Source organism: Equus caballus, chromosome 11 (assembly GCF_041296265.1).
Source record: "Equus caballus isolate H_3958 breed thoroughbred chromosome 11, TB-T2T, whole genome shotgun sequence".
In the NCBI taxonomy this organism is placed as follows: domain Eukaryota; kingdom Metazoa; phylum Chordata; class Mammalia; order Perissodactyla; family Equidae; genus Equus; species Equus caballus.
Genome location: NC_091694.1, coordinates 35,959,711 through 35,987,123, shown reverse-complemented (window position 1 = coordinate 35,987,123; position 27,413 = coordinate 35,959,711). Strand labels below are relative to the sequence as shown.

The 27,413-nt window shown below is 44.1% G+C and overlaps 2 protein-coding genes across 17 annotated transcripts in view; one reads left to right on the top strand and one right to left on the bottom strand.

Moving 5' to 3' along the window:
* The window catches only part of MYO19 (myosin XIX), a 55,779-nt gene that overhangs the window by 5,954 nt on the left and 22,412 nt on the right, over positions 1 to 27,413 (top strand). For 8 of the 13 annotated variants that reach the window (XR_011423303.1, XR_011423306.1, XR_011423308.1 and 5 more), the window contains exons 1-6: positions 4,636 to 4,776; positions 5,406 to 5,547; positions 7,050 to 7,201; positions 10,106 to 10,244; positions 10,592 to 10,740; positions 12,553 to 12,666. Coding sequence is in view for 4 of the 13 variants with exons in the window: in XM_070227552.1 (XP_070083653.1) it covers positions 7,190 to 7,201; positions 10,106 to 10,244; positions 10,592 to 10,740; positions 12,553 to 12,666 (414 nt within the window). In the remaining 9 variants the exon portion in view is untranslated. Of the gene's footprint in view, positions 1 to 4,598; positions 4,777 to 5,405; positions 5,548 to 7,049; positions 7,202 to 10,105; positions 10,245 to 10,591; positions 10,741 to 12,552; positions 12,667 to 27,413 lie in introns of those variants that run through there. The other 5 variants (XM_070227551.1, XM_023652957.2, XM_023652956.2 and 2 more) reach the window with 4 other exon arrangements.
* Positions 1,208 to 27,413, bottom strand: PIGW (phosphatidylinositol glycan anchor biosynthesis class W). Of its 4 annotated transcripts, none has more exons than XM_005597546.4 (2): positions 27,278 to 27,413; positions 1,208 to 3,127 (listed from the first exon to the last, which is right to left on the bottom strand). In XM_005597546.4, exon 2 carries the CDS (start codon positions 3,112 to 3,114, stop codon positions 1,603 to 1,605), a length of 1,512 nt encoding a protein of 503 aa, XP_005597603.1. In that variant the 5' UTR covers positions 3,115 to 3,127; positions 27,278 to 27,413; the 3' UTR covers positions 1,208 to 1,602. The 4 variants fall into 4 exon arrangements, with proteins under 4 accessions (XP_005597603.1, XP_014597107.1, XP_023508727.1 ...); XM_014741621.3 differs by lacking the exon at positions 27,278 to 27,413 and adding an exon at positions 5,257 to 5,371; XM_023652959.2 differs by lacking the exon at positions 27,278 to 27,413 and adding an exon at positions 4,475 to 4,675.

The following is a 27,413-nucleotide window of genomic DNA, read 5'->3' as shown; positions in this document are numbered from 1 at the left end:
CTGCTGCCAATCCTCCTCTTTTTGCTGAGGGAGACTGGCCCTGAGCTAACATCCATGCCCATCTTCCTCTACTTTATATGTGGGACACCTGCCACAGTATGGCTTGCCAAGCAGTGCATAGGTCTACACTGGGGATCTGAATTGGCGAACCCCGGGCTACTTAAGTGGAAAGTGCAAACTTAACTGCTGCGCCACTGGGCCAGCCCCTCTTACTCTTTTTTTTTTTTTTTGCCTGAGGAAGATTTTCCCTAAGCTAATACCTGTGCCAGTCTTCTTCTGTTTTGTATGTGGGTTGCCACCACAGCATGTCTGCTGACGTGTGGTGCAGATCCGTGCCTGGCGACCGAACCCCAGGCCACCAAAGCAGAGCACTCCAAACTTAACCACTAGGCCACAGGGCAGGCCTCCTAGGTCACTCCTTGATTTAACACTCACGGCAACCTATACTTCATTACTTAACGCAGTTTATAACAGTTGTTTAATGTTTCCCCATTAGATTGCAAGCTCTAAGATAGCAGGAAACTTGCTTATCATCCCTAGCACAGAGTAGGTTAAAAAAATGAACTAGAGGGGCTGGCCCTGTGGCCAAGTGGTTAAGTGTGCGTGCTCCACTGCAGGCGGCCCAGTGTTTCATTGGTTCGAATCCTGGGCGCGGACAAGGCACTGATCATCAAACCACGCTGAGGCAGCATCCCACATGCCACAATTAGGACCCACAATGAAGAATATTCAACTATGTACTGGGGGGCTTTGGGGAGAAAAAGGAAAAAAATAAAATCTTTAAAAAATAAAAAAAAAATAAAAAATGAACTAGACCCAAGGCAAAAACTATTGCCTCATAATATGCCTACATCATACAATTCAGTCTATTCTTTGGAGCATTTAACTGTTTTCTGACTTTATTGTATATAAGTATTTGATTTAGAACACTTATTTTTTCTCCTTCTTCTGCCCAAAGCCCCCCAGCACATAGCTGTATATTCTAGTTGTAGGTCCTTCTCGTTCTGCTGTGTGGGACGCTGCCTCAGCACAGCTTGATGAGTGATGCTAGGTCTGCGCCCAGGATCCAAACCTGCAAAACCCTGAGCCGCCAAAGCAGAGCACACAAACCCAATCACTAGGCCACGGGGCTGGCCCCTAAACACTTTCTTATACTTAGGCTTTTTTAAAAGATTAAAATTGAAAAGTAAAGAAGCATTGACAATTCCACAGTTCACACTGAGGTGTTTTAATGTACCCTATTATATATAAAAGTAATACATACCAAAGAAGTACAGAATGGTGTAAGGTGTATAAGGTAGAAAGTAAAAATCCTCCTCCCCACCCTCCAATCTTCCAGTGTCACAACTATAAACACAAGTTTCCTTAAAATACTTCAATAAATATCTAACAAGTCATAAGGCTCTTTTTCTTCTCTATTGGTTTGTTTTATATAGTGCTGAGACGCATTAAAATATTGAGCATCACTACTGTTATGGAGTATTGAAACTCTTATAATAAGATATAGTTAATACTGGGTTGCCAAAAGCCCAATTTCTTCACATTTAATATTTATTCTTCCTCATTAATATTGCTCAAACAGATACACACTACCCCCACTGATCACCAAAATTTTATAGTCTTATCTTGCAAGTGTAGCACATATATAACTAAACAGTTGGTAAACATATAGAGATTGAGCACAAATAAGGCCCACAAGGTACTGCTGTGTAATGTATCTACCAACAGGTTGACCAGGCCAGTTGTTACATTTGACAGCAAGAAAAAAATTAACTGGTTTCTGTTCATAGCTGTAACTAGACAAAGACTGGGTTCCCTTCTTTCAGCTTCAGAGACTAGAGATTCTGAATGCTTTTTATTTGTAGCAGGTGACTGGATAAGTTTCCAAGAACATGGTACTTGAGCCCCTTTAATTAGAAATTTGGCAAAACTCAAAATTATATCAACTAGTAATAAACTACTAAGAAGGATCAGGCTAGAAGCAACTATCCAAATACAAAAGGCTAAATTGGCCATTCTGCGAGATGCTACTTCTACGTTTACCTGAACTATGTAAAGAGATATGAAGAGGCTAATAGCTGTCAGTAGAATACAATATGCTACTTTTATCCAGTCTTTGATATGTGACCTTTTTTTAAGCACATATGATCCTGTTTGTACACCAGCCATGTGTATTGCCACATACCCCAAGGTAGAGATTATTCCTTCTCGGTTGGCATTTAATAAACCAACCCTTGTGCCACTGCCATCAGTGCCATACAAAATTAACTTTCTCAGTGGGGTAAAGTCAAGGGCTAGCTGGTATAATACAGTAATGCTGATGGCCACAATCCAGGATTTATTTAGGGGAAAAATAATCAAAAGTAGTGATGTTATCAATTTCACAACTATTAAGGTAAAGAAAAAGTTCCAGTGAACCCCATACTCAGTTAAATGTTCCTGATAATCTATGGATTTTATAACGACTAATCGGCCTATTCCTAAGAAGACTAATGGCCAGACAGAGTACAATGACTTTGTAAGATGATAAAATGTGGACCCTTTCATGTATTTTCTCCTAACCTCTGGAGAAACCATTGCAGTACCAAAAACAAAGCCTCCTACTCCAAAATCCATTGCTCCTGTCCCATAGAGCTCAGTTTTGGCAAATCTTCTGGGAAAAAGTGGAAAGTCCACAGCCAAAATGGCAACAGCAGTAAATGCACTGTTAATTACACGAAAACAAGAGATAGCTGGAATGTATTCTGATTCTACACTGATTTTCAAGAATTTTTCAAGGATTTTTTGGACAGGTATTCTGGCATAGCAAGTTCTCCTGCAGTATATATGATAGAACATTCCTGCCCCAATGATAATTACAGCAAGGTGCTCAAGGAGGACAAATGAAGACAAAATGGTCAACGTGGCCACCAGGGGAACTATCAGGATAACAAAGTCAATGAAGAATCGAGTTCCCCAGGTATGTGAAGAAGAACACAAGTGCTGTGAGAGAATGATCAGGAGCCCTCTGCACAGGACACAGAGCGCAGGCAAGCACAAGCCCTGGGTGATTTCCAGCACGCTGGTTCCATTGTGGTTACTGACAAAAGCTTCCTTCATCTGCTTCTGAGACATTTTTTTCTTCTTCCTGTGAAAACAAGGGCAAAGGAATGCATTTGTGCAATGTTCTTGTGGAATCGGCATGTATGTATACCTGACTTGATTTTATTCTTATCCCTAGGTTTCAGAGCAGAACTCTAGGCCCTAATGTTTTCAAATCAGAGCAAAACCTATGACTTGTGATTCCAAGGATTGTCGGAAGAAGCCTAACACACATCAGGATAAGAATGTGACACTAACACTATGAAATTATTGGTTAAAAAGCTTTAGAATAGTCTCAGTGTAAGGCAGACTCACAAAGAAAGGTGAATTTGGGATATAAACTCTGAGAATGGAATCAGGCGGATAGGAATTCCTATTACCAAGCAGTGTATGTCATGAAGATTATGTAAGCAAATACACTTAACTAATGACTGTAAGTCAAATCCCAGAAGAGATGGAGAGAGGGGCAAGGAGAGAGAAGGTGTTTAAGTTCACTTTGGAGTTTGTTGCCTTGGTTTCTGTTCAGAGCCTCTCTGAACCTATCGCCTCTGGTAGAAAATGCCGAGTCCTCCAGCGGTCTCCTGAGCCCCAGGCTGCTCCTGACTCTATTTACAGACAACTACACTTTCAGGTGAAGGTGTAGTAGGTAGAATGGACGTGGGCGTAGAGCGCATACTAGTGTCAGTTGTTTTAAAAGGATTTAAAACGCGTCTCTGCCACACATCAATGTCTGACAAGTGGCACAAAGGAAGAACACGTTGTTGGCTGAACAAAGAACCATCTTGAATAAAGGAACGCATGCACGCATGATGGCCTGTCTCAGCCCAGCAACAATACCTCACGATAACACAGACTCTTGTTCCCGACAGGCACACGTCACGGCGCGCGGGGCCCTACACCTCACGTGCTCCCGGTGGTCCCGGCAGCCCCGCACCCGGGGCAGAGGGCGGTCTACGCGGGCCGGGCCACCCGGCTCCCACCGCAAGGCCACGCGGGAGCAACCCGCTTCCGCCTTCCGAGCGGCGTTTCCGGCCGTCGCGGCGCGGGTGCGTTTCCGGGCCGGTGGGTTCCGCGCGACCCCAGCCCAGGAGGAGGCCTGCTTCCCGCGCCTGTCCTCCCATCAGGGGCTCGCCCAGCCCAGGTCCTCTCGGGTCGTGGCCGTGGGCCGGCCATCAGAGAGCCCGGAGCGGGAAGGGCGCGTGGCGCGCCCCACCGACTCCGGGGCGAGGCCCTGTCAGAGCGCTGGGGTCAGAGGGCTCGGCGCAAACTTTCGGCCGCGGCGTCCCCTACGGGAAGCCCCCACGGTCCTGTGAGGCCCGTCGGCCCAGGAAGCCCGGCCTCCCGCGCCCCTCCCGTCACACGACGGGAGGCTGCCGTTTCACCGCCGTCTTACCCCAAACTCGCAAAACACTTGGTCCCAAATGGAGCCCCCAACTCAGGATCCGGAATCCCGGGCGGGCCACGTGCGCCCCGCGCCGCTTGTGCGCGCCCCGCCCCGGGGAGGAGCCAGCCGGCTCCCAGCCCCTGGGCCAGAGCCGCCGCTGCCGGCCGGGTGTGATCTGCGGTCCCGGCTTTCCCTCCTGCCTCCTCCTCCCTCCCCTCCCCGGCCTCTTCCCGCCGCCTCGCCCGGCCCGCCCGCCTTTCCAGTCGGGCCCGGTGGGGGCCGCATGCTCGGCGGCTCAGGTCGTGGGACCGGTGAGTGACACCCCAGCCCAGGTCCGAAGCCCTTGGCGACCCCGAAGGGACAAGAGGCCGGTTTGCCGCCAGAGCGCTGAGGAAGAAGGGGGTGTCTCCCCCTCCCGTTTCCAAAGCGCCGTTTCTCTTCCCTTTTCCCTCTGACCCTCTCTTATCCCAAAACAAGGACCTTTCACGGTCACTCTCCACCTCTCTACCTTGCCGACAGGGGGCGGCCCGAGGTGGGGGAAGGGTCCCGGTTGGCAGGCTGGGTCCCGGCTCCCGCTCCTCTCCTCGCCCTACCTAGGGACCGGGAAGGGAGAGGCTGCGCCCTTAGCCGGGTCACATTCACCTTCCCGGGAAGGACACACTCTCCCCGTGCCAGGTGCTGCTGGAGTGGCATCCCAGCCCTGGGCCCGGCAGGCACCTCGCCGGGACAGGGCGTCCCCGGTTCCCGCCAGGACGTGGGGGCGGGGTCGGCGGGACTCCCAGGACCCTTACCCGGCTCTTCTGGTCTGCCCTCCCACTGTCCTCCAAGCCAAGAAAGAACCTGAGGCTGGAGAAGAGGAGGAGCTGGGGGTCAGGTTGCCGCTTGCCTTGCCTTGCCTCGACGTTTCGCCTATTCATTACCATCTCTCTTCTGCCCACAGTGGTCACACCCTTTCCAGAAATTCTCGGTTGGTAACCGCGAAGACGATGGGGAGAACTGGAGAAAACCGCTCTAATCTGACTTGACTGGCTGGGAGCTGACGCTGCATCATAATAACCAACATTTGCAAAGCGTTCTCAGAGGTACTAGCCCATCTGATCCTTAACTCAGCATTGTGAGGTCTGGATATTAGTATTTGTTTTAGAAAACGAGGAAATGGAATAAGGCTTATAGAGCTCTTCTGCTCTGAGTTTAAGGGCTTGTGTGCTTTGGATTCTAACCCCGCAGCCTGTTGTGCTCCTGCTCTGGTCCTCTCTTTTTTTTTTTTTTTTTGAGGAAGATCAGTCCTCAGCTAACATCTGCCGCCAATCCTCCTCTTTTTCCTGAGGAAGCCTGGCCGTGAACTAACATCCGTGCCCATCTTCCTCTACTTTATATGTGGGACGCCTGTCACAGCATGACTTGACAAGCAGTGTGTAGGTCTGCCCTCGGGATCCTGGCCAGGGAACCCCCGCCGCCCAGGCAGAACCTGCGAACTTAACCGCTGCACCACGGGGCTAGCCCGTGGTCCTCTCTCTTAAGATGAGCCTCCAGTTGAGAAAGCTTTGTTCTCCTTGAGTCTCAGGAGCCCTCTGCAAGGCTGTCCCTTGGATGAGGTACAGTCAGTGTCCAGGGTGAATGTGTCCAACACAGTCCTGATGCCCTTCTTTGCCTGAATTGTCCTTCCAGTTTCTATGGAAGTCCCTATCCCTGAGTTCTGTCAAAGGCTAGATGTATTCAGAGCCCCGAGAAAGTCTCTACCAGGGTTAATCCAATACACACACCCCTCATCCTCGTCCCTCCTTGTTGGGGAGGGTAGAGGCCTGGGAAATTCCAGGTCTGAGGGTCATTTACAATTTTCCAGAGATTGGTCTGGGCCCAGCCTCACAACACTCCTTCTCAGACAGATTCCCCTCCTCTGAAATCCTTGCCTTAAACTGACACTGACTGTTCCACCTGACTAGTGCTCCCAAATGGATTATCCATCCTTACTAGGGGCATTAACAATATTCCCCCTGAGTGAATATTCAGATTTGTACTTCATGGGGTGCTTTCAATCCATGACCTCATTGACCTTCACAACCACTCCTTGTGAGGTAGGTTTTACTATCCCCATTTTCAAGATGAGGAATCAGGGTGGGCCAGGAAGGTGATATGGCTTACCAGTGAATGACTGAGCTGTGATTTCCCTCCCACACAGCAGCTTTTCTGGAGCCTCAAGAGCTGACTTCAGCCTAGCTGTTCCACCAGTTACTGGCTAAACTAAACTAGGCGATTTCTGTCTAGTGGAGAGGATAGGGCATGAGGCTTCTCTGTCTCCCAGTGTCTTCATCCCCCACAGCACACTGACCCAGAAGATTTGCAGCCCCATCCCAAACCCCTGTAGTAAGACTGGCCCTGAAGGAGCCCAGGGAGCCTCTGGACGTTCTCATTAACGTTTCCCCTGCTCTCTAATTGGCAGAGAACAGGACAGACTCTCCCTCTCTGCCCTGGCTCCCCCTGGTTCTCATTTTGGTTCCTCCTGCTTGGTGGGAGGAGCAGGAGTGAGTCACCTTGGAGAAGCCCTCACTTGTGTGTGGCCCTTGTCTTCTCTCTCATGCTGCAGGCTCACGGGTGACTCGTCTCAGATTCCTCCAGAACTGAGGCCTTTGTTGGACCCAGGCTCCAGCCTGTGCCCCCATGACCAAGTGGACAGTACTCTTCGTGCCTGTGACCCAGAACCCTGGCTGACCACACTGAAGGAGGATGCTCCAGCAGGTAAAACCTCACCCTTAGATAACCCAGGCCCTCAAGCACTTGAGGCACCTTCCCATCTTTCACTTGCCTAAATGAAGGTTACATTGCCCTGACCTGGAAGGAAGGGAAAGACTCCTTAAAGGTCTTTTTTTTCCCCTCTCTTCAGATAGTTACTCCAGAGCCTTTCACCTGTTCTCAAGGAGCTCTTCCTAATGCCTGATTTGAATCTCTTCTGTTGTGGTTTTAGCTCTTCCCTGGGATGGATAAGATGGGAGGAGTAAGGGAATCCTTAGGGTACTGTGGTGACCTTACAAGCCTGAACCAGTGAGGCAGTCCTGAGGGGTGTCCCTGCCAGCCTGGATTTTACAGGCACAGTGGATGCCTGGGCCTTCCAAGAGGAGGTGTTCCTTGAAACTGAGCCTTAAAGTATAAGTAGGAATTAGCCAAGTGGAGAAGGAAAATAAGCAGTCCAGGCAAAGAGGTCAGTCTGTGCAGAAATGTGGGAGAAGATGACCTATGTGGAATAATAGAAAGATTCTGATGAATGGATCATGGGGCGCATATGGGGTTGCTATTGGGACATGAAACCTTACTCTTACTCAAGATCTCTACCTCTCTAAAAAAGGCTACTATGGCCCCAGGCCTGCAGGATTCCAAATCACCCTTCGCTGTGGAGCTCCATTACCATCCTTCACATGCAGCTCTTGGTCCAGAGAATACCAGGAGATATTTGCTGGATTTTTATTTCTTAAGTGTTGCCAGGCACTGGGCTGACGCGGATAATTAAGATGATGCCTGCCCTCAAGGAGCTCACACTCTACTGGAGTCCTAGGCAGGAAAGTGCCTGAGACTCAACAGGATGACCGAGTGTGAGGCCAGCCAGCCTCAAGGGAGCCATGGTAGACACTGCTGCTTGACCTTCTTCCAGCCTTTTGGCTCATGAAACAGGCTTGAAGGCTGGAGAGAAGCAGGCAGGACAGTTATCTGCTATGGGCTTTTTTATTGTTTGTTTTTAACTTGGTTTTTTTCTTATTAAAAAAGCATTAATGTTCATCATAACCATACTACCAGCTGCTCTGTGTTGAGTGTTTGCTATATAGTAGGCACAACGCTAAGCGCTTTACTCATATAATTTTGTTTAGTCCTCGAGAATGATACAGTATTACATATCCAGTGCTGCTATATCCCCATTTCAGAGATAAGGCTCAGAGAGTTTGAGTGACTTATTCAAGGTCACACTCATAAGCAATGTGGAAAATGTACATAAGCAAAAAGAACATTAAAATTACCCATAATTGTGTTACCCAAAGATAATCAACATTTTAGAGAATATCCTAGATTTTTTCCCCATAAATATATATTTTTAAAACATTTAAAGATATATTTTTTGTAACCTTCTTTATTCCATCATCAGGATGTTCTGTAATTTAAGCTGTCTACTATTTGGACATTTGGGTTGTTTTCAGTTTTTTTACAATTATAAATGGCCCCATATACACTGAACATTCTGATGACCTTTACATAGGATCATTTTCTAGAAGCAGAGTTTCAGGCTTAAGGGACATGTAGTTTTAAGGCCCTTAGCATGTGATTGCCTAATTAGAAGAGCCACTTTTAAAAGAATAATAATAGCTAACTTTGGGGGCATATGCCAGGTGCCTTTTCTAGATACTTCATGTGTTTATTAGTATCTATGAGGTAGATACTACCACCGTTTCCATTTTACAGATGAGGAAAATTGAAGCACAAAGAGGTTAAGAAACCAACATGAGATTATACAACTAGCAAGTGGTAGAATCAGGATTCAAACTCAGGCAATCTAGCTTTGAAGTCCAGGCTGTTGACTCTTATACTCAGCTGCCTCTCTGATTAGATCAAAGCTGTTGGTAAATTATGGCTGGGTTTGTGAATAATATATTTTCCCCTAGAGCAGAGGGATTTGCATGGATCCAGCCATGCTCTGACCTCAGCACTTATCCACAAAGCCAAGAGTCTGCCTTGTGCATTATGGTGGGCCCAAGTTCAGAGGACAGGCAACATCTTTGGAAAGAAACTTGCCACCTTGACTTGAAGGTTTTGAACTTTTGGGGCTCACTAGTCTCATTGGAAACCTAAACACATCATGTCACGGACCCCTTCCTCCAAAAGCAAATTTCAGCCAGGTTACTGTCGTCTACTCCCCACCCCATCTTTCCTGCAGCCCCCAGGGAGACAAGAGGAAAACTAGGACCATGAGAGGAAAATAGGGGAGGGGAAACATGTGGAAAGTGTTAGCATCAAGGATGGGCAAGGGAGAAGGAGAAAGGGCCTGTTCCCCTTGGTGCCCATTCTTGACCTCATCTGACTTCCGAGCTAGGCTTCCTATCAAGAAGACCCAGGACAGAAGAAACTAATTAATTAGCCAGGCTAAATTTAAGCCCCAAGAGACAGGTGATGAAGGCATGGGGCTACCTCACAGCTGATTTTTCACAGCTGAATGGTCTCTTTAAAAAAGGCCCAAACCATGGTCCTTGTCCTTTCAGATACTCCTATAGCAGGCCCCCATCTTGGGCCACAGCCCTGCCGGGCCTAGTAAGGCTGGAAGCTGGAGCTCATGGCAGAGGAGAGGGGATAGCATTCATTGACTTATTGAGTACATACTATGTTGGGCACTGACTAACTGCTTTGTCTGTCTCTTATTTTTCCTCCCAATAGCCCTTTGAACTGGTTTTGTTTTCCTTTATTTGCAAATAAAGGTCTGTGCCTCAGAGGGGTTAAGTAACTTACCCCCAGTCACAGGGCTAGTAAGTGGCAGAACTGAAATTTGAACCCAACCAGACTGTGACACTAGAGGCTTGTTCTCTTTCTACTCTACGGGCCCCCATCCCTACACAGCTGCCAACTAGTCCGAGTCCCAGCTCTCACGGCCCTGTCATTCCCTCCCAGGTTAATGGCCACAGTTCAGTCTCTGATGCCCAAGGCGGGGAATCCTTCAGAGAAGACCTGCAGGAGTTCCTGAGTGGGGAGGCCCCACTGCACCAGCTAGATGACCTCACCAAGGTGAATCCTGTGACTCTGGAGACAGGTATGGGCCTCCCTCTCAAGAGCACCATCTCTAAGAGGGTGGAGGTGTGATCTCGGCATTCAGCACAGCTTCCCCTGGCCAGACTGAGGCAGGCAGGACTCCTGACCTGGAGCCAAATGGGCTGCTCCAGATCTCTGCCTGGCAGCTGTCCTTGAGTTCCCCAGCACAGACTTTGCTCCAGATTTGGGGCTCATCTTAATTAGATCTTGTACCTATTCATCAGGGAGCTGCTGGGATCTAATGACACTTGGCTAATTGCAGAGGGAACACTGTTAGGCGATGTTTGTCTGTGTGTGCGATTGTGTCTACATTTGAGCCAGAGTTTGCTAAAGGCACATCTGCCTCAGTCCTGAGGTGTCTGCAGGCTCGGTACATGGCAGACACGTTCTACACCAATGCTGGCTGCACCCTGGTGGCTCTGAACCCCTTCAAGCCTGTCCCTCAGCTCTACTCGCCAGAGCTGATGAGAGAATACCACGCTGCTCCTCAGCCCCAGGTAAGACTCAGCCGCTTCCTGGGCCTCGGGGCTCCCCTACCTCCCCCTAGGCCTCCTCGCAGCCTCTCCTTATCCATCTATTTACCAGCCATGCAGTCATTCAGAGTGTGCTGGTGCCACGGCCCTGCTCACTGGGAGCCTGCAGAATTTTGGACACATGAGAGTAGGTGCAAAGTGGGAGATAAATAAATATGTGTTTAACTGAGTTTGGGACCTAAAATAGGGGCATAGGACAAAGGAGTTATTGTTTGTTTCTGAATTTAGTAATAGGAAAGGATTTACAAAGGTATTTTTGTGTATTTAACAAATCACTTTTTTGGAAAAGAATAAAATTACATGCGATAAGGATTGTCCCAGAAAATTCAGCACATGTTCATCTCTACTGAGAGGAATAAATTCTTATGGGGGTGGGGGTGGTGCAGGCAGGGAATAGACTAGTTGATGTTAAAATGTATGATGTGTTGGGGCTGGCCCCGTGGCCGAGCGGTTAGGTTCGCGCGCTCCGCTGCAGGCGGCCCAGTGTTTCGTTAGTTCCAATCCTGGGCGCGGACATGACACTGCTCATCAAACCACGCTGAGGCAGCGTCCCACATGCCACAACTAGAAGGACCCACATCGAAGAATATACAACTATGTACCAGGGGGCTTTGGGGAGAAAAAGGAAAAAATAAAATCTTTAAAAAAAAAAAAAAAATGTATGATGTGTTCACGAAGAGGCAAGAGCAAACTTGCTGGTGGGATGGGGGGATGTTGGGGAGAGAAGCAGTAGATGAAGTAGGAAGATGAGATAAGGTGGGCTGTTGGTGAAGGGTCTGGAGCACCACAGGAGGCAGAGAGAGTCCCCAAAGATTCTTCACCTGGAGTGGAGGTGGGACTGTGTGGAGGCCACCATGGGATAATTACTCTGGAAGTTGGGGGAGTCGGATTCAGGAAGGTGAGACAGGAGGCAGGGAGAACAGCTGGAGGCTTTGTAACAGTCCAGGTGAGAGGTGGTTGGGGCGAGGGCAGGTGGAGAGAGGGATAGCTCTGGCACCATCTAGAACAATGCTTTCTCCCTTCAGGAAGCTGTGGGTAAGTGATCACTGCTGGATGGGCATTGTGCAGATGGCCTAGCCTTCCAGATGCTCATACATGGTTAAGTGTCCAAGTGGAATCCATGGAAAGTCTGTCCTGAGTGTCCATCTCTGACTGTCTGGCTGTGTCCTGTCTAAAGTCTGTCTCTGCTTATATGCCTCCTCAAAGGCAAAAGCCATATCATGGTCCCCTCTGTTTCCCCAGTGCCCAGCTTGATGCCCAGCAAATTGAGGACAATTAATATCTGTTGACAGAAAGGAGAACAGTGGCCTTGGAATTCAAATCACATGGTTGCACTTACTTGCTGAGTGGCCTTGGGAAGATTATTTAACCCCTCTGAACCTCAGATTTCTCGTCTATGACATAGAGTTAGCTATCCAACTAATGCACAAATTTCTTAGGCAGTGACTTGTAAGAACGTTCTTCGCAAAGTCCAATAACAAAGTAATAAACAGCAGAATAAGACTATTAAGGTAAGATACGATGGCAGATGGGAGGATAAAGTGTTAATGCCATAGACTGGTCAAGGCCAGCACTGCTTCCAGACAGAAGATGAGTGGGTAAAGCCACATGGGGGTCCCCACAGTTGGGCCTAACACTGTTACATCCAGGACATTTTTCTAGAAGAAGCCTCCTGGCACTGCTTTTGGCAGCCTCCCCATCTCAGCCATCATTGGATCAACTACTCTTTGAAGACAGGCATTCTCTCATGTGACCCTTCACCCCTTGATGTTTCAGAAACTGAAGCCCCACATCTTCACTGTGGGCGAGCAGACCTACAGGAATGTCAAGAGCCTGATTGAGCCAGTCAACCAGTCTATCATTGTCAGTGGAGAGAGTGGTGCTGGAAAGGTAGGAAGGCCTCTTTCCCACCCTGTCAACTTCGTGACTGTCTAGGTGGGCAGAGAGGCAGGGGGTCATTCCTTGTGGAGTCATTTGCTGCCTAGTCATTCCCAGGTAGGCTAGCTCAAGCAGGGAGTCGGGGTGCAGTAGTAGGCAAGCACTGGGCAAGGACTCAAGATGGGGGGTTCTAGTCCAGGCTCTTCACCAGCTCTGATGGAAGTCTGGGTGAGACACTCCTCTCTGAGCCTTCATTTTCTCATCAAAGGTCTCTTCCAGCTCTGACACCTCTGGGAACAAAAGTCAGCTGCTGGGGGTTCCAGCATAGTGGTTAAGAGCACATCAGAAAGATATTTAGTTTCTGCAAACCTCAGTTGTTTTACTTGTAAAATGGCAGGGAGGGGAGGACTAATGCATGGGACTTCTGTGAGAGTTAAATGAACCAGTGCATATAAGGCACTTGGTGGCATGCTTGGCACATGACAGCAGTCCTCTAAAAGTAGCTGCAGTTACTTGTGGGAAAGGGTTTACTGGAGTAGCCTACTCATACCCTCTGGGTTGCCCTTGATGGCATGGGCAGCGTATTGGGCCAGCTGTGGGGAAGGACAGAAGCTCCTGGTATGGTCATGTGGCCCCCTGGGAGGCAAAACCATGACAGATGAGACAGAACGTTGCACAAGGATGGGTGAGGAGGTGCACAGCTGGTCAGAGGAGGCTACTGGTCCAGGCCTCACCATCTTCTTGCCAAGCCTCATGCAGCCACCCCACCCTTTCCACAACATTACCTTCACCAGGGATTCTTTGGACCATAAACCCCCTCTGCCTACACTCATGTATGAGAGAATTGCGGAGCACTGAGCACCTGCCAGGTTGTAGGCCCTGAGCTAGCCACTTAAGAGTGGCAGAGGGAGGAACAGAAATGAAAAATGCAACATCTGGCTTTTGGGGAGCTCTTAGTCCACTAGGGAAGGCAAACAAGGAAGCACATGAAAACAGTAAGCTGCAGGGTTGAGGGCTTGGACTTGGGTGAGAAGGGGATCTTTGAGAGCTATGTCAAGGTGGCCAGTGCAGTGGCTGATGCCCATCTCCTGGTTGAAGCCCACTGTCCCCAGAATTGCTCTGGGGAGCTGAAACTGGACATGGCCCAAGATCCATGCAACCAGACCCGTACAATCCTTAATTGTGCAGCTGCTGTGATCTTGGGCTGGGTCTGGTGTGTTTTTTAAGTTTATTTTTAATAAGTAGTAATATAGGCAGCTGCTGTGATCTTGGGCTGGGTCTGGTGTGTTTTTTAAGTTTATTTTTAATAAGTAGTAATATAGTTACATTGTTCAAAAATCAAGCAATAGCATGACTTACAAAGAAAAACAGCAACTGTGCCCCATATCTCTCAAGCCTATTCCCTCTCTCCAGAGGCAGCTACTTTCACATCTTTTAGTAGTTTATTTGGGTATTTGCATCCTATTTCTAAACAACATGTTTATACTGTTAGTTACTGATTTTTCGGTTTTGGACCTTAGCTGTTTATTTCCTACTTTGATGAAGATTTAGCCCTATTTCCCTGCCCCCAAATATAATTACATATAATACAATTATATCACAATTTCTAATTGTTAATATTGCAGTATTTATATTACAACCATGTATATATTGTTCACAGCAGAGCTGTGTAATATACTATGATTATATTTCCTTGTGTAATTGTTACTTGCCCTCTACTTACTAATTGCCCCATTTTTTCTTTTGTTTATTTCTATATACCTATTATTAATTTACTACTAAACTTGTCACCAAAGCTGGAAAACACTTATCCAACTGGCAAGTACATCAAGTCCTTTTTTTTCTTGGCGACACCCTTCCTGGAGCTCTCAGATCTCCTGCTCCCATCCAGCTATTGCCTGGGAGCTCTCTGCCTCACTCTGGGGATCCAGACTGCCCTCTGTCCTGTGATCAAGTCCCTGTTGCTAGAGCCCCCTGGCTTCTGCCTCTTCCTTTACTGCCTTGTTTTTATGGACCACATTCTTTAGTAGCTTACTGACAAAGGTACATGGAGGGCAAATTTTTGAATTGTTGCACTTCTGAAAATATTTATTCGGCTTCAAATTTGATATGTTGGCTGGGTTTTATAATTCCAGGTTGGAAATCATTTTCTTTCCAAATTTAAAAGTTTTTTTCGTATCTGTTTTTTGAATATTGCTAAAGAGAGTCCCAGTCCATACTGGTGATTTGGTTTTTCTTTTCAAAAGCTTTTAGAGTTCATTTTTATCCATAGCCATTAAAATTCACAATGCTGTGTCTTGGTGTGGTCTTTTTTCACTTACTATGCTGGATACTTCGTGTGGGTTTTTTTAACTGGGAAACTCATGTTCTTTTGTTCAAAGAAATGTTTTTGTATTGTATCTAATAATTTAATACTTTTCTCCCCTCTGTTTTCTGTTTCTGGAACTCCTATTAGTAGGGTGTTTGTTTAATAGTCCTATTTTTCTCACTTATTCTTCCATCTCTTCATATTTTGTTCTATCTTCTAGGAGATATTCTCTACTTTACCTTCCAGTTCTTTTGAGTTTTGAATTTTTGTCAAAAATTTTAATTATAAGAGTTCTTTCTTGTTCTCTAAATATTATTCCACCCCCTACCTCACCCTCCGCGCCCCCCCCCCCCCCCCAGCTTCCTGGTCTTATTTCATAAGTTCACTATTTTCTTTTATCTTTGAGGCTATTTCATGATTTTTGTTTGTCTTCTGCTCCTTGCATTGACTGTTTCCTTCTGGTTCCTTTTCCTCTATTTGTTGTGATATTTGACATTCACGTAAAAGACGTTTATCAAATAGTTAGTAATCCTTAAGTTTCTGTTCGTATTTAAGAATAAGGCATTAAGCTACTGATTAGAATCTCTGTGTTTACGGACAGGGTTGTCCACCAGGGGGCCTCACTATAGGTAGCTTTTTAAACTTGTGGGACCCTAAATGTCCATAATTTTTCTCATGAGCTTCTCAGTGTCTCCAGAAAAGATTCTTCCAGTCTCTTCAGCAGAGAGATGGAAACTATAAAGAGTTAAATGGAAATGATAAAAACTTAAAACATAATGAACAATTCCTTTATGTTTATCAGCAGACTAGACCTGCAGAAGAATACATCAGTAAACTTGACAATAAGTCACTAGAAATCCAAATTGAAAAACAAAGAGAACAGCACATTTAAGAGCTGTAGTACAATATCAGATGGTCTACCATACTTGTACTTGGTGTTCCAGGAAAAGAGAGAGAATGTGGGTCAGAACTAATATCTTACAAAATTAACAAAAGATGGGGGCTGGCCCCGTGGCCGAGTGGTTAAGTTTGCGCGCTCCCCTGCAGGCGGCCCAGTGTTTCGTTAGTTCGAATCCTGGGCGCGGACATTGCACTGCTCATCAGACCACGCTGAGGCAGCGTCCCACATGCCACAACTAGAAGAACCCACAACGAAGAATACACAACTATGTACCGGGGGGCTTTGGGGAGAAAAAGGAAAAAATAAAATAAATAAAATCTTTAAAAAAAAAAAAAAAAAATTTAACAAAAGATGGCAAGCACAGATCCAAGAAATTCAGGAAACACCAAGCAGATGGATAGAAACAAAACACACCGAGGCACATTATAGTCAAATTGCTGAAAACCAAACATAAGGAGAAAACCTTTTTTTAAAAATTAATTAATTTTTTTAATTGAGGTAACATTGGTTTATAACATTATATAAATTTCAGGTGTGCATCATATTTCAGTTTCTGTGTAGACTACATCATGTTCACCATCCAAAGACTAATTACTATCTGTGACCATACACATGTGCCCTATTACCCCTTTTGCCCACCTCCCTCCCCTCTTCCTCTCTGGTATCCACCAATCTAACTATTTGTTTGTTGTTATTATTGTTCTTATCTTCTACTTATGAGTGAAATCATACAGTATTTAACTTTGTCTGACTTATTTTGCTTAGCATAATACCCTCAAGGTCCATCCATGTTGTCACAAATGGCAAGATTTCATCCTTTTTTATGGCTGAGTATTATTCCATTGTATATACATACCACATCTTCTTTATCCATTCATACCTTGATCGGCACTTAGGTTGTTTCCAAGTCTTGGCTATTGTGAATAATGCTGCAATGAACATAGAGGTGCAAATATCTTTTCACATTTGTGTTTTCATGTTCTTTGGATAAATACCCAGGAATGGAGAAGCTGGATCTTATGGTATTTCTATTTTTAATTTTTTGAGGAATCTCCATACTGTTTTCCATAGTGGCTGTCTACATTCCCAAGAGCAGTGTATGAAAGTTCCCTTTTCTCCACACCCTCTCCAACACTTGTTATTTATAGTCTTGTTAATTATAGTCATTCTGATGAGCATGAGTGATATCTTATTGTAGTTTTGATTTGCATTTCCCTAATAATTAGTAATGTTGAATATCTTTTCATGTGCCTGTTGGCCATCTGTATATCTTCTTAGGAGAGATGTCTGTTCAGATCTTTCGCCCATTTTTTAATTGGGTTGTTTGTTTTTTTGTTGTTGAGTTGTATGAGTTCTGTATAAATTTTGGCTATTAAGCTCTTATCAGATATATAATTGCAAATATCTTCTCCCAATTTGTAGGTTGTCTGTTTGTTTGTTTGTTTTTTAATTTCTTTTTTCTGCTTTTTCTCCCCAAATCCTCCCAGTACATAGTAGTATATTTTTTAGTTGTGAGTCCTTCTAGTTGTGGCATGTGGCACACCGCCTCAGCGTAGCCTGACGGCAGTGCCATGGCCACACCCAGGATCCAAACCAGCGAAATCCCGGGCCACCAAAGCGGAGTGTGCAAACTTAACCACTTGGCCACAAGGCTGGCCCCATGTCTTTTCATTTTGTTGATGGTTTCCTTTGCTGTGCAGAAGTTTTATAGTTTGATGTAGTCCCATTTGTTTATTCTTTTCTTTTGTTTCCCTTGCCTGGGGACACACAGTATTCAAAAAGATACTGCTAAGACCAATGTCGAAGAGCATACTGCTATGTTTTCTTCTACAAGTTTCATGGTTTCAGGTCTTATATTCAAGTCTTTAATCCATTTTGAGTTAATTTTTGTGTATGGTGTAAGATAATGGTCTACTTTCATTCTTTTGCATGTGGCTGTCCAGTTTTCCCAACACCATTTATTGAAGTGACTTTCCCTTCTCCGTTGTATGTTCTTAGCTCCCTTGTCAAAAATTAGCTGTCCACAGGTGTGTGGGTTTATTTCTGGACTCTTGATTCTCTTCCATTGATCTGTTTTTGTGTCAGCACCATGCTGTTCTGATTACTATAGCTTTGTAGTATATTTTGAAATCAGAGAGTATACCTTCAGCTTTGTTCTTTTTCTCAGGATTCCTTTGGCTCTTCAAGGTGTTTTGTTGTTCCACATAAATTTTAGCATTCTTTGTTCTATTTCTATGAAAAATGTCCTTGGGACTTTAATAGAAATTGCATTGAATCTGTAGGTGGGTTTGGGAAGTACAAACTTTTTTTTTTTTTGAGGAAGATTAGCCCTGAGCTAACTACTGCCAATCCTCCTCTTTTGCTGAGGAAGACTGGCCCTGAGCTAACATCCATGCCCATCTTCTACTTTATATGTGGGATGCCTACCACAGCATGGCGTGCCAAGCGGTGCCATGTCTGCACCCGGGATCTTGGCTGGCGAACCCCGGGCTGCCGAGAAGCGGAACATGCTCACTTAACTACTGCGCCACCGGGCCAGCCTAGGAAGTGCAGACATTTTAACTATGTTAATCTTCCAATCCATGAGCACAGAATATCTTTCCATTTCTTTGTGTCTTCAATCTCTTTCAACAATGGTTTATAGTTCTCAGTGTACAGGTCTTTCACTTCTTGGTTAAATTTATTCCTAGGTATTTTATTCTTTTTGTTGTGATTGTAAATGGGATTGTATTCTTAATTTCTCTTTCTGCTATTTCATTGTTAGTATATAGAAATGCAACTGATTTTTGTATGTTGGTTTTGTACCCTGCAACTTTACTGTATTAATTTATTATTTCTAATAGTTTTCTGGTGCATTCTTTAGAGTTTTCTATATATAAAATCATGTCATCTGCACATAGTGATGGTTTTACTTCTTCCTTTCCAATTTGGATCCCTTTTATTTCTTTTTCTTTCCTGATGGCTCTAGCTAGGACTTCCAATACTATGTTAAATAAGAGTGGCAAAAGTAGGCATCCTTGTCTTGTTCCTGTTCTTAAAGGGATAGCAGATTTTCACCATTGAGTATGATGTTAGCTGTGAATTTGTCATATATAGCCTTTGTTATGTTGAGGTACTCTCCTTCCATACCCATTTTATTCAGAGTTTTTATCATAAATGGATGCTGTTATCTTGTCAAATGTTTTCTCTGCATCTATTAAGATGATCATGTGATTTTTTTTTCTTTTTCTTTTTTTTTTCCTGCTTTTTCTCCCCAAGTCCCCCTAGTACATAATTGCATATTTTTTAGTTGTGGGTCCTTCTAGTTGTGACATGTGGGATGCCACCTCAGCATGGCCTAATGAATGGTGCCACGACTGCACCCAGGATCCAAACCAGTGAAACCCTGGGCCGCCAAAGTGGAGCACGTGAACTTAACCCCTTGGCCAGGGGCCAGTCCCAATCATGTGATTTTTTAAAAATTTTTATTTGAGTTCATAATAGTTTACATCATTGTGCAATTTCAGTTGTACATTATTTCTTGTCTGTCACCACATATGTGCTCCCCTTCACCTCCTGTGCCCACCCCCCACCCCCCTTCCCCTGGTAACCACTCATCTGTTTTCTTTGTCCATGTGTTTGTTTGTATTCCACACATGAGTGAAATCATCTGGTGTTTGTCTTTCTCAGTCTGGCTTATTTTGTTTAGCATAATTCCCTCCAGGTCCGTCCATTTTATTGCAAATGGGATGATTTTGTCTTTTTTTATGGCTGAGTAGTATTCCATTGTGTATATATATATACACCACATCTTCTTTATCCAATCATTAGTCGATGGGCACTTGGATTGTTTCCATGTCTTGGCTATTGTGAATAGTGCCACAGTGAACATAGGGGTACATATGTTACTTTGGATTGTTGATTTCAAATTGTTTGGGTAGATACCCAGTAGGGGGTAGCTGGGTCATTTGGTATTTCTATTTTTAGTTTTTTGAGGAATCTCCATACTGTTTTCCACAGTGGCTGCACCAGTGTGCATTCCCACCAGCAGTGTATGAGAGTTCCCTTTTCTCCACACCCTCTCCAACATTTGTTATTTTTAGTTTTAGTGATTATAGCCATTTTAACAGGCATAAGGTGGTATCTTAGTATAGTTTTGATTTGCATTTCCCTGATGATTAGTGATGTTGAACATCTTTTCATGTGTTTATTGGCCGTCTGTATATCTTTGGAAAAAGTCTGTTCATCTCCTCTGCCCATTTATTGATCAGGCTGTTTGTTTTTTGTTCAGTTGTGTGAGTTCCTTATATATTACAGAGATTAACCCCTTGTCGGATATCTGATTTGCAAATATTTTCTCCCTATTGGTAGGTTGTCCTTTTGTTTTGATCCTAGTTTCTTTTGCCTTGCAAAATCTGTTTAGTCTGATGAAGTTCCACTTGTTTATTTTTTCTTTTGTTTCCCTTGTCTGAGAAGACATGGTATTCAAAAAGATCATTTTAAGTTCAGTGTCCAAGAGTGTACTACCTATATCATCTTCCAGGAGTTTTATGGTTTCAGGACTTATCTTCAAGTCTTTGATCCATTTTGAGTTTATTTTTGTGTACGACATGAGATAATGGTCTATTTTCATTCTCTTGCATGTGGCTGTCCAGTTTTCCCGACACTATTTATTGAAGAGACTGTCTTTTCTCCATTGTATGTTCTTGGCACCTTTGTCAAAGATTAGCTGTCCATTTATGTGCGATTTTATTTCTGGGCTTTCAGTTCTGTTCTATTGATCTGTGTGTCTGTTTTTGTGCCAGTACCATGCTATTTTGATCACTATGGCTTTGTAGTACATTTTGAAGTCAAGGAATTATGATGCCTCCAGCTTTGTTCTTTTTCTCAGGATTACTTTAACGATTCGAGGTCTTTTGTTGCCCCAAATGAATTTTAGGATTCTTTCTTCTGTTTCCGTGAAGAATGTCATTGGGATTCTGATTGGGATTGCATTGAATCTGTAGATTGGTTTGGGTAGTATGGACATTTTATCCATGTTTATTCTTCCAATCCATGTGCATGGAATTTCTTTCCATCTCTTTATGTCATTATCTATTTGTTTCAATAATGTCTTATAGTTTTCTTTGTATAACTCCCTCACCTCCTTAGTTAAATTTATTCCTAGGTCCTTTATTCTTTCTGTTGCAATTGTAAATGGGATTGTATTCTTGAGTTCTCTTTCTGTAAGTTCGTTATTAGAGTACAGAAATGCAACTGATTTTTGTAAGTTGATTTTGTACCACGCAACTTTACTGTAGTTGTTAATTATTTCTAAAAGTTTTATGATGGATTCTTTAGAGTTTTCTATATATAAGATCATGTCGTCTGCAAACAGTGAGAGTTTCACTTCTTCCCTCCCTATTTGGGTTCCTTTTATTCCTTTCTCTTGTCTGATTGCTCTGGCCAAATCCTCCAGTACTATGTTGAATAGGAGTGATGACAGTGGGCATCCTTGTCTTGTCTTGTCTTGTTCCTCTTCTCAGAGGGATGGCGCTCAGTTTTTTCCCCACTGAGTATGATGTTGGCTGTGGGTTTGTCATATATGGTCTTTATTATGTTGAGGTAATTTCCTACTATCCCCATTTGGTTAAGACTTTTTATCATAAATGGCTGCTGGATCTTGTCAGATGCTTTCTCTGCATCTATTGAGATGATCATGTGGTTTTTATTCCTCAATTTGTTAATGTGGTGTATCACATAGATTGATTTGTGGATGTTGAACCATCCCTGTGGCCCTGGTGTAAATCCTTGATCGTGATGTATGATCTTTTTGATGTATTGCTGTATTCGAGTTGCCAATGTTTTGTTGAGGATTTTTACATCTATGTTCATCAGTAATATTGGCCTGTAGTTTTCCTTTGTTGTGTTGTCCTTGTCAGGCTTTGGTATCAGAGTGACGTTGGCCTTGTAGAATGCGTTAGGAAGCGTTCCATCTTCCCTAAATTTTTGGAGTAGCTTGAGAAGGATAGGTATTAAATCCTCTCTGACAGTTTGGTAGAATTCCGCAGTGAAGCTGTGTGGTCCTGGGCTTTTGTTTTTGGGGATGCTTTTGATTACTGTTTCAATCTCTTTACTTGTGATTGGTCTATTCAGATTCTCTGTTTCTTCTTGATTCAGCTTTGGGAGGTTGTAAGAGTCTAAGAATTTATCCCTTTCCTCTAGATTGTCCATTTTGTTGGCATATAGCTTTTTGTAGTATTCTTTATAATCCGTTGTATTTCTGCGGAGTCTGTTGTAATTTCTCCTCTTTCATTTCTAATTTTATTTATCTGAGCTTTCTCTCTTTTTTTCTTTGTAAGTCTGGCTTGGGGTTTGTCACTTTTTTTTGTCTTCTCAGAGAACCAGCTCTTTGTTTCATTGAGCCTTTCTACTGCCTTTTTTGTTTCAATAGCATTTATTTCTTGCTCTAATTTTTATTATTTCTCTCCTTTGACTGACTTTGGGCTTTGTTTGTTGTTCTTTTTCCAATTCAATTAGGTGTAGTTTGAGATTGCTTATTTGGGATTTTTCTTGTTTGTTAAGGTGAGCCTGTGTTGTGATGAATTTCCCTCTTAATACAGCTTTTGCTGCATCCCATATGAGTTGGTATGATGTTTTCATTTTCATTTGTTTCCAGATATTTTTTGATTTCCCCTTTAATTTCGTCAATGATCCATTGGTTGTTCAATAGCATGTTGTTTAGTCTCCACATCTTGTCCCTTTTTCAGCTATTTTCCTCTAATTAATATCTAGCTTCATAGCATTTTGATCAGAAAAGATACTTGTTATTATTTCAATCTTCTTAAATTTATTGAGGCATGCCTTGTTTCCCAACATATGTTCTATTCTTGAGAATGTTCCATGAACACTTGAAAAGAATGTGTATTCTGCTGTTTTTGAATGGAGTGTTCTATATATGTCCATTAAGTCCAACTGGTCTAGCTTTTCATTTAATTCCACTGTTTCCATGTTAATATTCTGTCTGGATGATCTATCCATTGATGTGAGTGGAGTGTAGAGGTCCTGTACTATTATTGTGTTATTATTAATAGCTTCTTTTAGGTTTGTTAGTAGTTGCCTTATGTACTTTGGTGCTCCAGTGTTGGGTGCATAGATATTTATAAGTGTTATGTCTTCTTGGTGGAGTGTCCCTTTCATCATTATATCCTGCCCCTCTTTGTCTCTCTTTACCTGTCTTATCTTGAAGTCTACTTTGTCTGACGTAAGTATTATGACATCTGCTTTCTTTTGTTTGCCATTTGCTTGGAGTATTTTCTTCCGTCCCTCACCCTGAGCCTGTGTTTGTCGTTGGAGCTGAGATGTGTTTCCCGGAGGCAACATATTGTTGGGTCTTATTCTTTAATCCATCTTACCACTCTGTGTCTGTCTTTTTTTTTTTTTTTGAGGAAGATTCGCCCTGAGCTAACATCTGTGGCCAATCCTTCTCTTTTTTGCTGAGGCAGACTGGCCCTGAGCTAACATCCATGCCCATCTTCCTCTACTTTATATGTGGGACACCTACCACAGAATGGCTTGACAAGCGGTGCGTAGGTCCACACCCGGGATCCAAACTGGCAAACCCCAGGCCACCAAAGCAGAACATGTGAACTTAACCACTGTGCCACTGGGCTGGCCCCTACTCTGTGTCGTTTCATTGGAGAATTCAATCCATTTACATTTATGGTGATTACAAATATATGAGGGCTTACTGCTGCCATTTTATCACTAGTTTTCTGGTTCTCCTGCATTTCCTTTGTTTCTCGTCCTGTGAATTTTGGTCTACCAGTCAAGTTATGTAGTTTTTTATGTTGTATTTCTTTGTTTTTTCCTTATTTATTATTTGTATCTCTGTTCTGCTTTTTTGTTTAGTGGTTACCATGAGATTTGTATTCAAAATCTCATAGATAAGATAGTCCATTTTCTGATGGCCTCTTATTTCCTTAGACTAAACAAATTCAGTCCCTTTCCTCTTCCCTCCCAAGTTGTTTTTCTCACATTTTATTCCATCTTGTGTTGTGAGTTTGTCATTAAAAGGACAAGATTATCTTTGTTTTTGGTGTTTTCCTTCCCTTTATCTTTTATGTTATTCTTGAGTATTTGCTAACCTATTCTGATGTACAGCTACAATTTTCTGATTTTTGTCTACCTATTTGTCTCCTTACTCAGTGCTTTGTAACCCCTTTCTCCCCTTTTTTTTCAGGTATGAGAGCCTTCTTGAGGATTTCTTGTATTTTGAGGGGGTGGGTCTCGTTGCTATGAACTCCCTTAGTTTTTTTTTAATCTGGGAAAGTTTTTATTTCTCCATCATATCTGAAGGATATTTTCACTGGATAGAGTATTCTTGGCTGAAAGTTTTTGTCCTTCAAAGATTTGAGTATGTCATTCCAGTCTCTCCTAGCCTGTAAGGTTTCTGCAGAGAAATCCGCTGAAAGCCTGATAGGGGTTCCTTTATAGGTTATTTTCTTCTGCCTTGCTGCCCTTAATTTTTTTTCTCTGTCATTCAGTTTTGCCAGTTTCACTACTACATGCTTTGCAGTACATCTTTTTACTTTGACATATTTAGGAGATCTGATACCTTATTCCACATGGATTTCCATCTCCTTCCTCAGGTTTGGGAAGTTCTCTGTTATTATTTCTTTGAACATGTTTTCTCTTTGATTCTCCTTCTCTTCTCCCTCTTGAATACCTATAATTCTTATGTTGCATTTTCTAATTGAGTTGGATATATCTCAGAGACTTTCTTCATTTCTTTATAGTCTTAATTCTCTCTCCTCTATCTGGAGCATTTCAACATGTCTATACTGTATTATGCTGAATCGCTCCTCTATGATGTCTGCTCCAGCATTTGGGGAATCCATATTTTATCTCATCGATTGTGTCTTTCATCTCCAATATTTCTGATTGATTCTTCTTTATAGTTTCAATCTCTTTTGTGAACTAGCTCCTAAACTCATTGTTTCTCTACATTCTCTTTTAACTCGAGTTTTTTGATGATAGCTATTTTGAATTCTCTGTCATTTGGATTACATATTTCTGTGTCTTCAGGACTGATTTCTGGGAACTTGTCATTTTCTGTGTGGTCTGGAGATTTAATATAATTTTTGATACTGCTATAGGCTGTGGCTCTGTTTTTGCACATCATTCTGTTATTTGGTCGCAGTTACTGCCTTTCGCCACTGGGTGGGAGTCAAGAGCCATGTATTCTGAGCCCTCTGCCTACCCCCAAGATCCCAGGCACTGGAGCTGGTGCTTGGCAGGTGGGGGTGAGGGGCGCTTTCTTCTGCCTGCTCTCAGGATTTTCTCACTGTGCCCTCACTCTCTACTCTCCTGTGGTGTTGGCTTGATGAGGTCACTCCCACATTAGTTTTCACTTCAGTAGGGGCTTTCCCCTAGACTGCAAGGGCCCTCAGGAACCTTTGATGTCCCCTTGAGCAAATGTCCCCTCCCCCATTCCTTCCCTCTCAGTGGCTGCCTGCAGTCCCGGATCGCAGTCTTTTGTGGAAGGAGCAAAGTTTTCTCTTACCCCATTCCACCTCTTCCAAGGGGGGCTCCAGCCTCTCCGCCATCCATCGTATGGCTGCGTGGGTCTCTCAGACATCTTTTGTGTTGTGTTTGGATGTCCTCTGTTGAAGTACAAATGTCTTTTTCTTTTTATGGTGGAGGGAAGAGATTACTGGGAAAGCTAACTCTGCCATGATGCTGATGTCACTGCCTGTTATCATATATTCATTTCTGATTGGTTCTTTTTTTCATTTTCCAATTCTTTGTTGAAGTTCTCACTGTATTCATCTAATCTTCTCTCAAGATCAGTGAGCATCCTTATGACTGTTAGTTTGTACTCTTTATCAGGTAAATTGTTTATCTCTATTCCCTTTAATGCTTTTTCTGGGGATTTGTTCTGTTCCCTTATTTGGAATATATTCTTTTGTCTCTTCATTTTCCCCACTTCTCTGATCTTATATCTATGTATTAGGTAGATCAGCTATGTCTTCCAATCTTGGAAATATGGCCTTATGTAAGAGAATATGGCTTTATGTAAGAGATGCTTTATGGGGCCCAGCAATATGCTTCCCTCTTTTTTTTTTTCTTTTTGCTTGAGGAAGATTAGCCCTAAGCTACTATCTGTGCCAGTCTTTCCTCTATTTTGTGTGTGGTTTGCAGCCACAGCGTGGCTGACAAGTGGTGTCAGTCTACACCTGGAATCTGAACCCACAAACCTGGGCCATGGAAGCAGAGCACACCAAATTTAACCACTATGCCACAGGGCCGGCCCCCTGTGCTTCCCTTTTGTCACCTGTTTCAAATGTTCCAGGAGTGTCCCCTGCATGGGCTATGTGTGCCCTTGTCTACAATGGCATTGCTCTTGTTGTGGGTGCACGGGTAGGCTAGTCTGGTCCCCAGGTCAGCTGGTTGTAAGGCTCAGCTGTGTGTGGCTGCTGTGGTCACTTTACCGCACAGTGTAAGCCCTTGCATGTTGGGCTACAAGGTCTAATAGCACTCAAATACTGCAACTAAGCAAGTCAGGCCCCCAGGGTGGCTGGTTGCTAGGCTCAGGGGCTCACAGTTGCTGCAGGCCTCTGGTGTGGTTCCATGCAGCTCTCATCGGCTCTCTCAAAAGTACAGATGGATCGGGCTGGCACCAGACTTGGCAGCACATAATTATTTCAGGCGTTGGAAAGCAGGGCAGATCCCCTGTGTAGCTGTTTGAGGTGGCCAGCAGCACAAGTCTGCTGCAGCCAACATGCCCCACCCATGGGCCCAGACACCCCACTAACACAGGCCCACCCCGTATGCACACCCCACTGAGGTGAGGTAGACCCATTCCACTTCCCCGACTGCAGAGGTCCCACACACCCTGTCCACACAAGCCCACAAGTTCACCTCAGGCTTGCGGGTGGGCAGGGCCAGTCCCTGGGGTGGGCTGCCTGCCCTGGCTGTACTCAATTGTATAGGTGCTCTAGTGGGTAGGGCAAACCCCTGCACTAACAGGCTAGAGGAAGGAATCCAATGGCATCTGGCAGAGTCTGTGTCAGCAGGACTGATCTAGGTCACCATAATGACGGCTGCCAGTGTCTCAGTCCTTGTAGGGGTGGGCCCAGCTGCCTCTTGCCTCTCTGAGATGTGCTCAGAGCTTAGTAAGTGAGTCTCTTTTATCAACAGAGTATGCACTTTTCTTGTGTTTTTGTGTTGGTTTCCAGAATGGGTGAATCTGTGTGTGTGCCCTTTAAGAGCAGATTTTTCTTTCTCTGAAGTTTAAGGATTTTTCTGAGGATATTCCTCTTTGGTTTTCAAAGCTAGCAAACCCAGGTATTATGGGATCTCATCTCAGTTTGCTGAATCTAAAGACTGGGATGCCTATTGTGGCACAGATCCCACACTCAGATTCCCCTGCCCCTCCAGGAGAAGCTTCATACCTTTAAGATTGCTCCTTGCCATGAAGTGCCGTGGCTAGGATGTGGGTTTTTTCCTCCACAGAGGTGTGTTTCTGCCTCTTCCACCCTGTCAGTGTTGTCCCTTGTTGTGGGGGTTCTTTTTATCCAGCGTCCAGAT

Coding starts and splice junctions, on each gene's coding strand:
- PIGW (XM_005597546.4), bottom strand. CDS start 3,114: ATGTCTCAGAAGCAGATGAAGGAAGCTTTTGTCAGTAACCACAATGGA.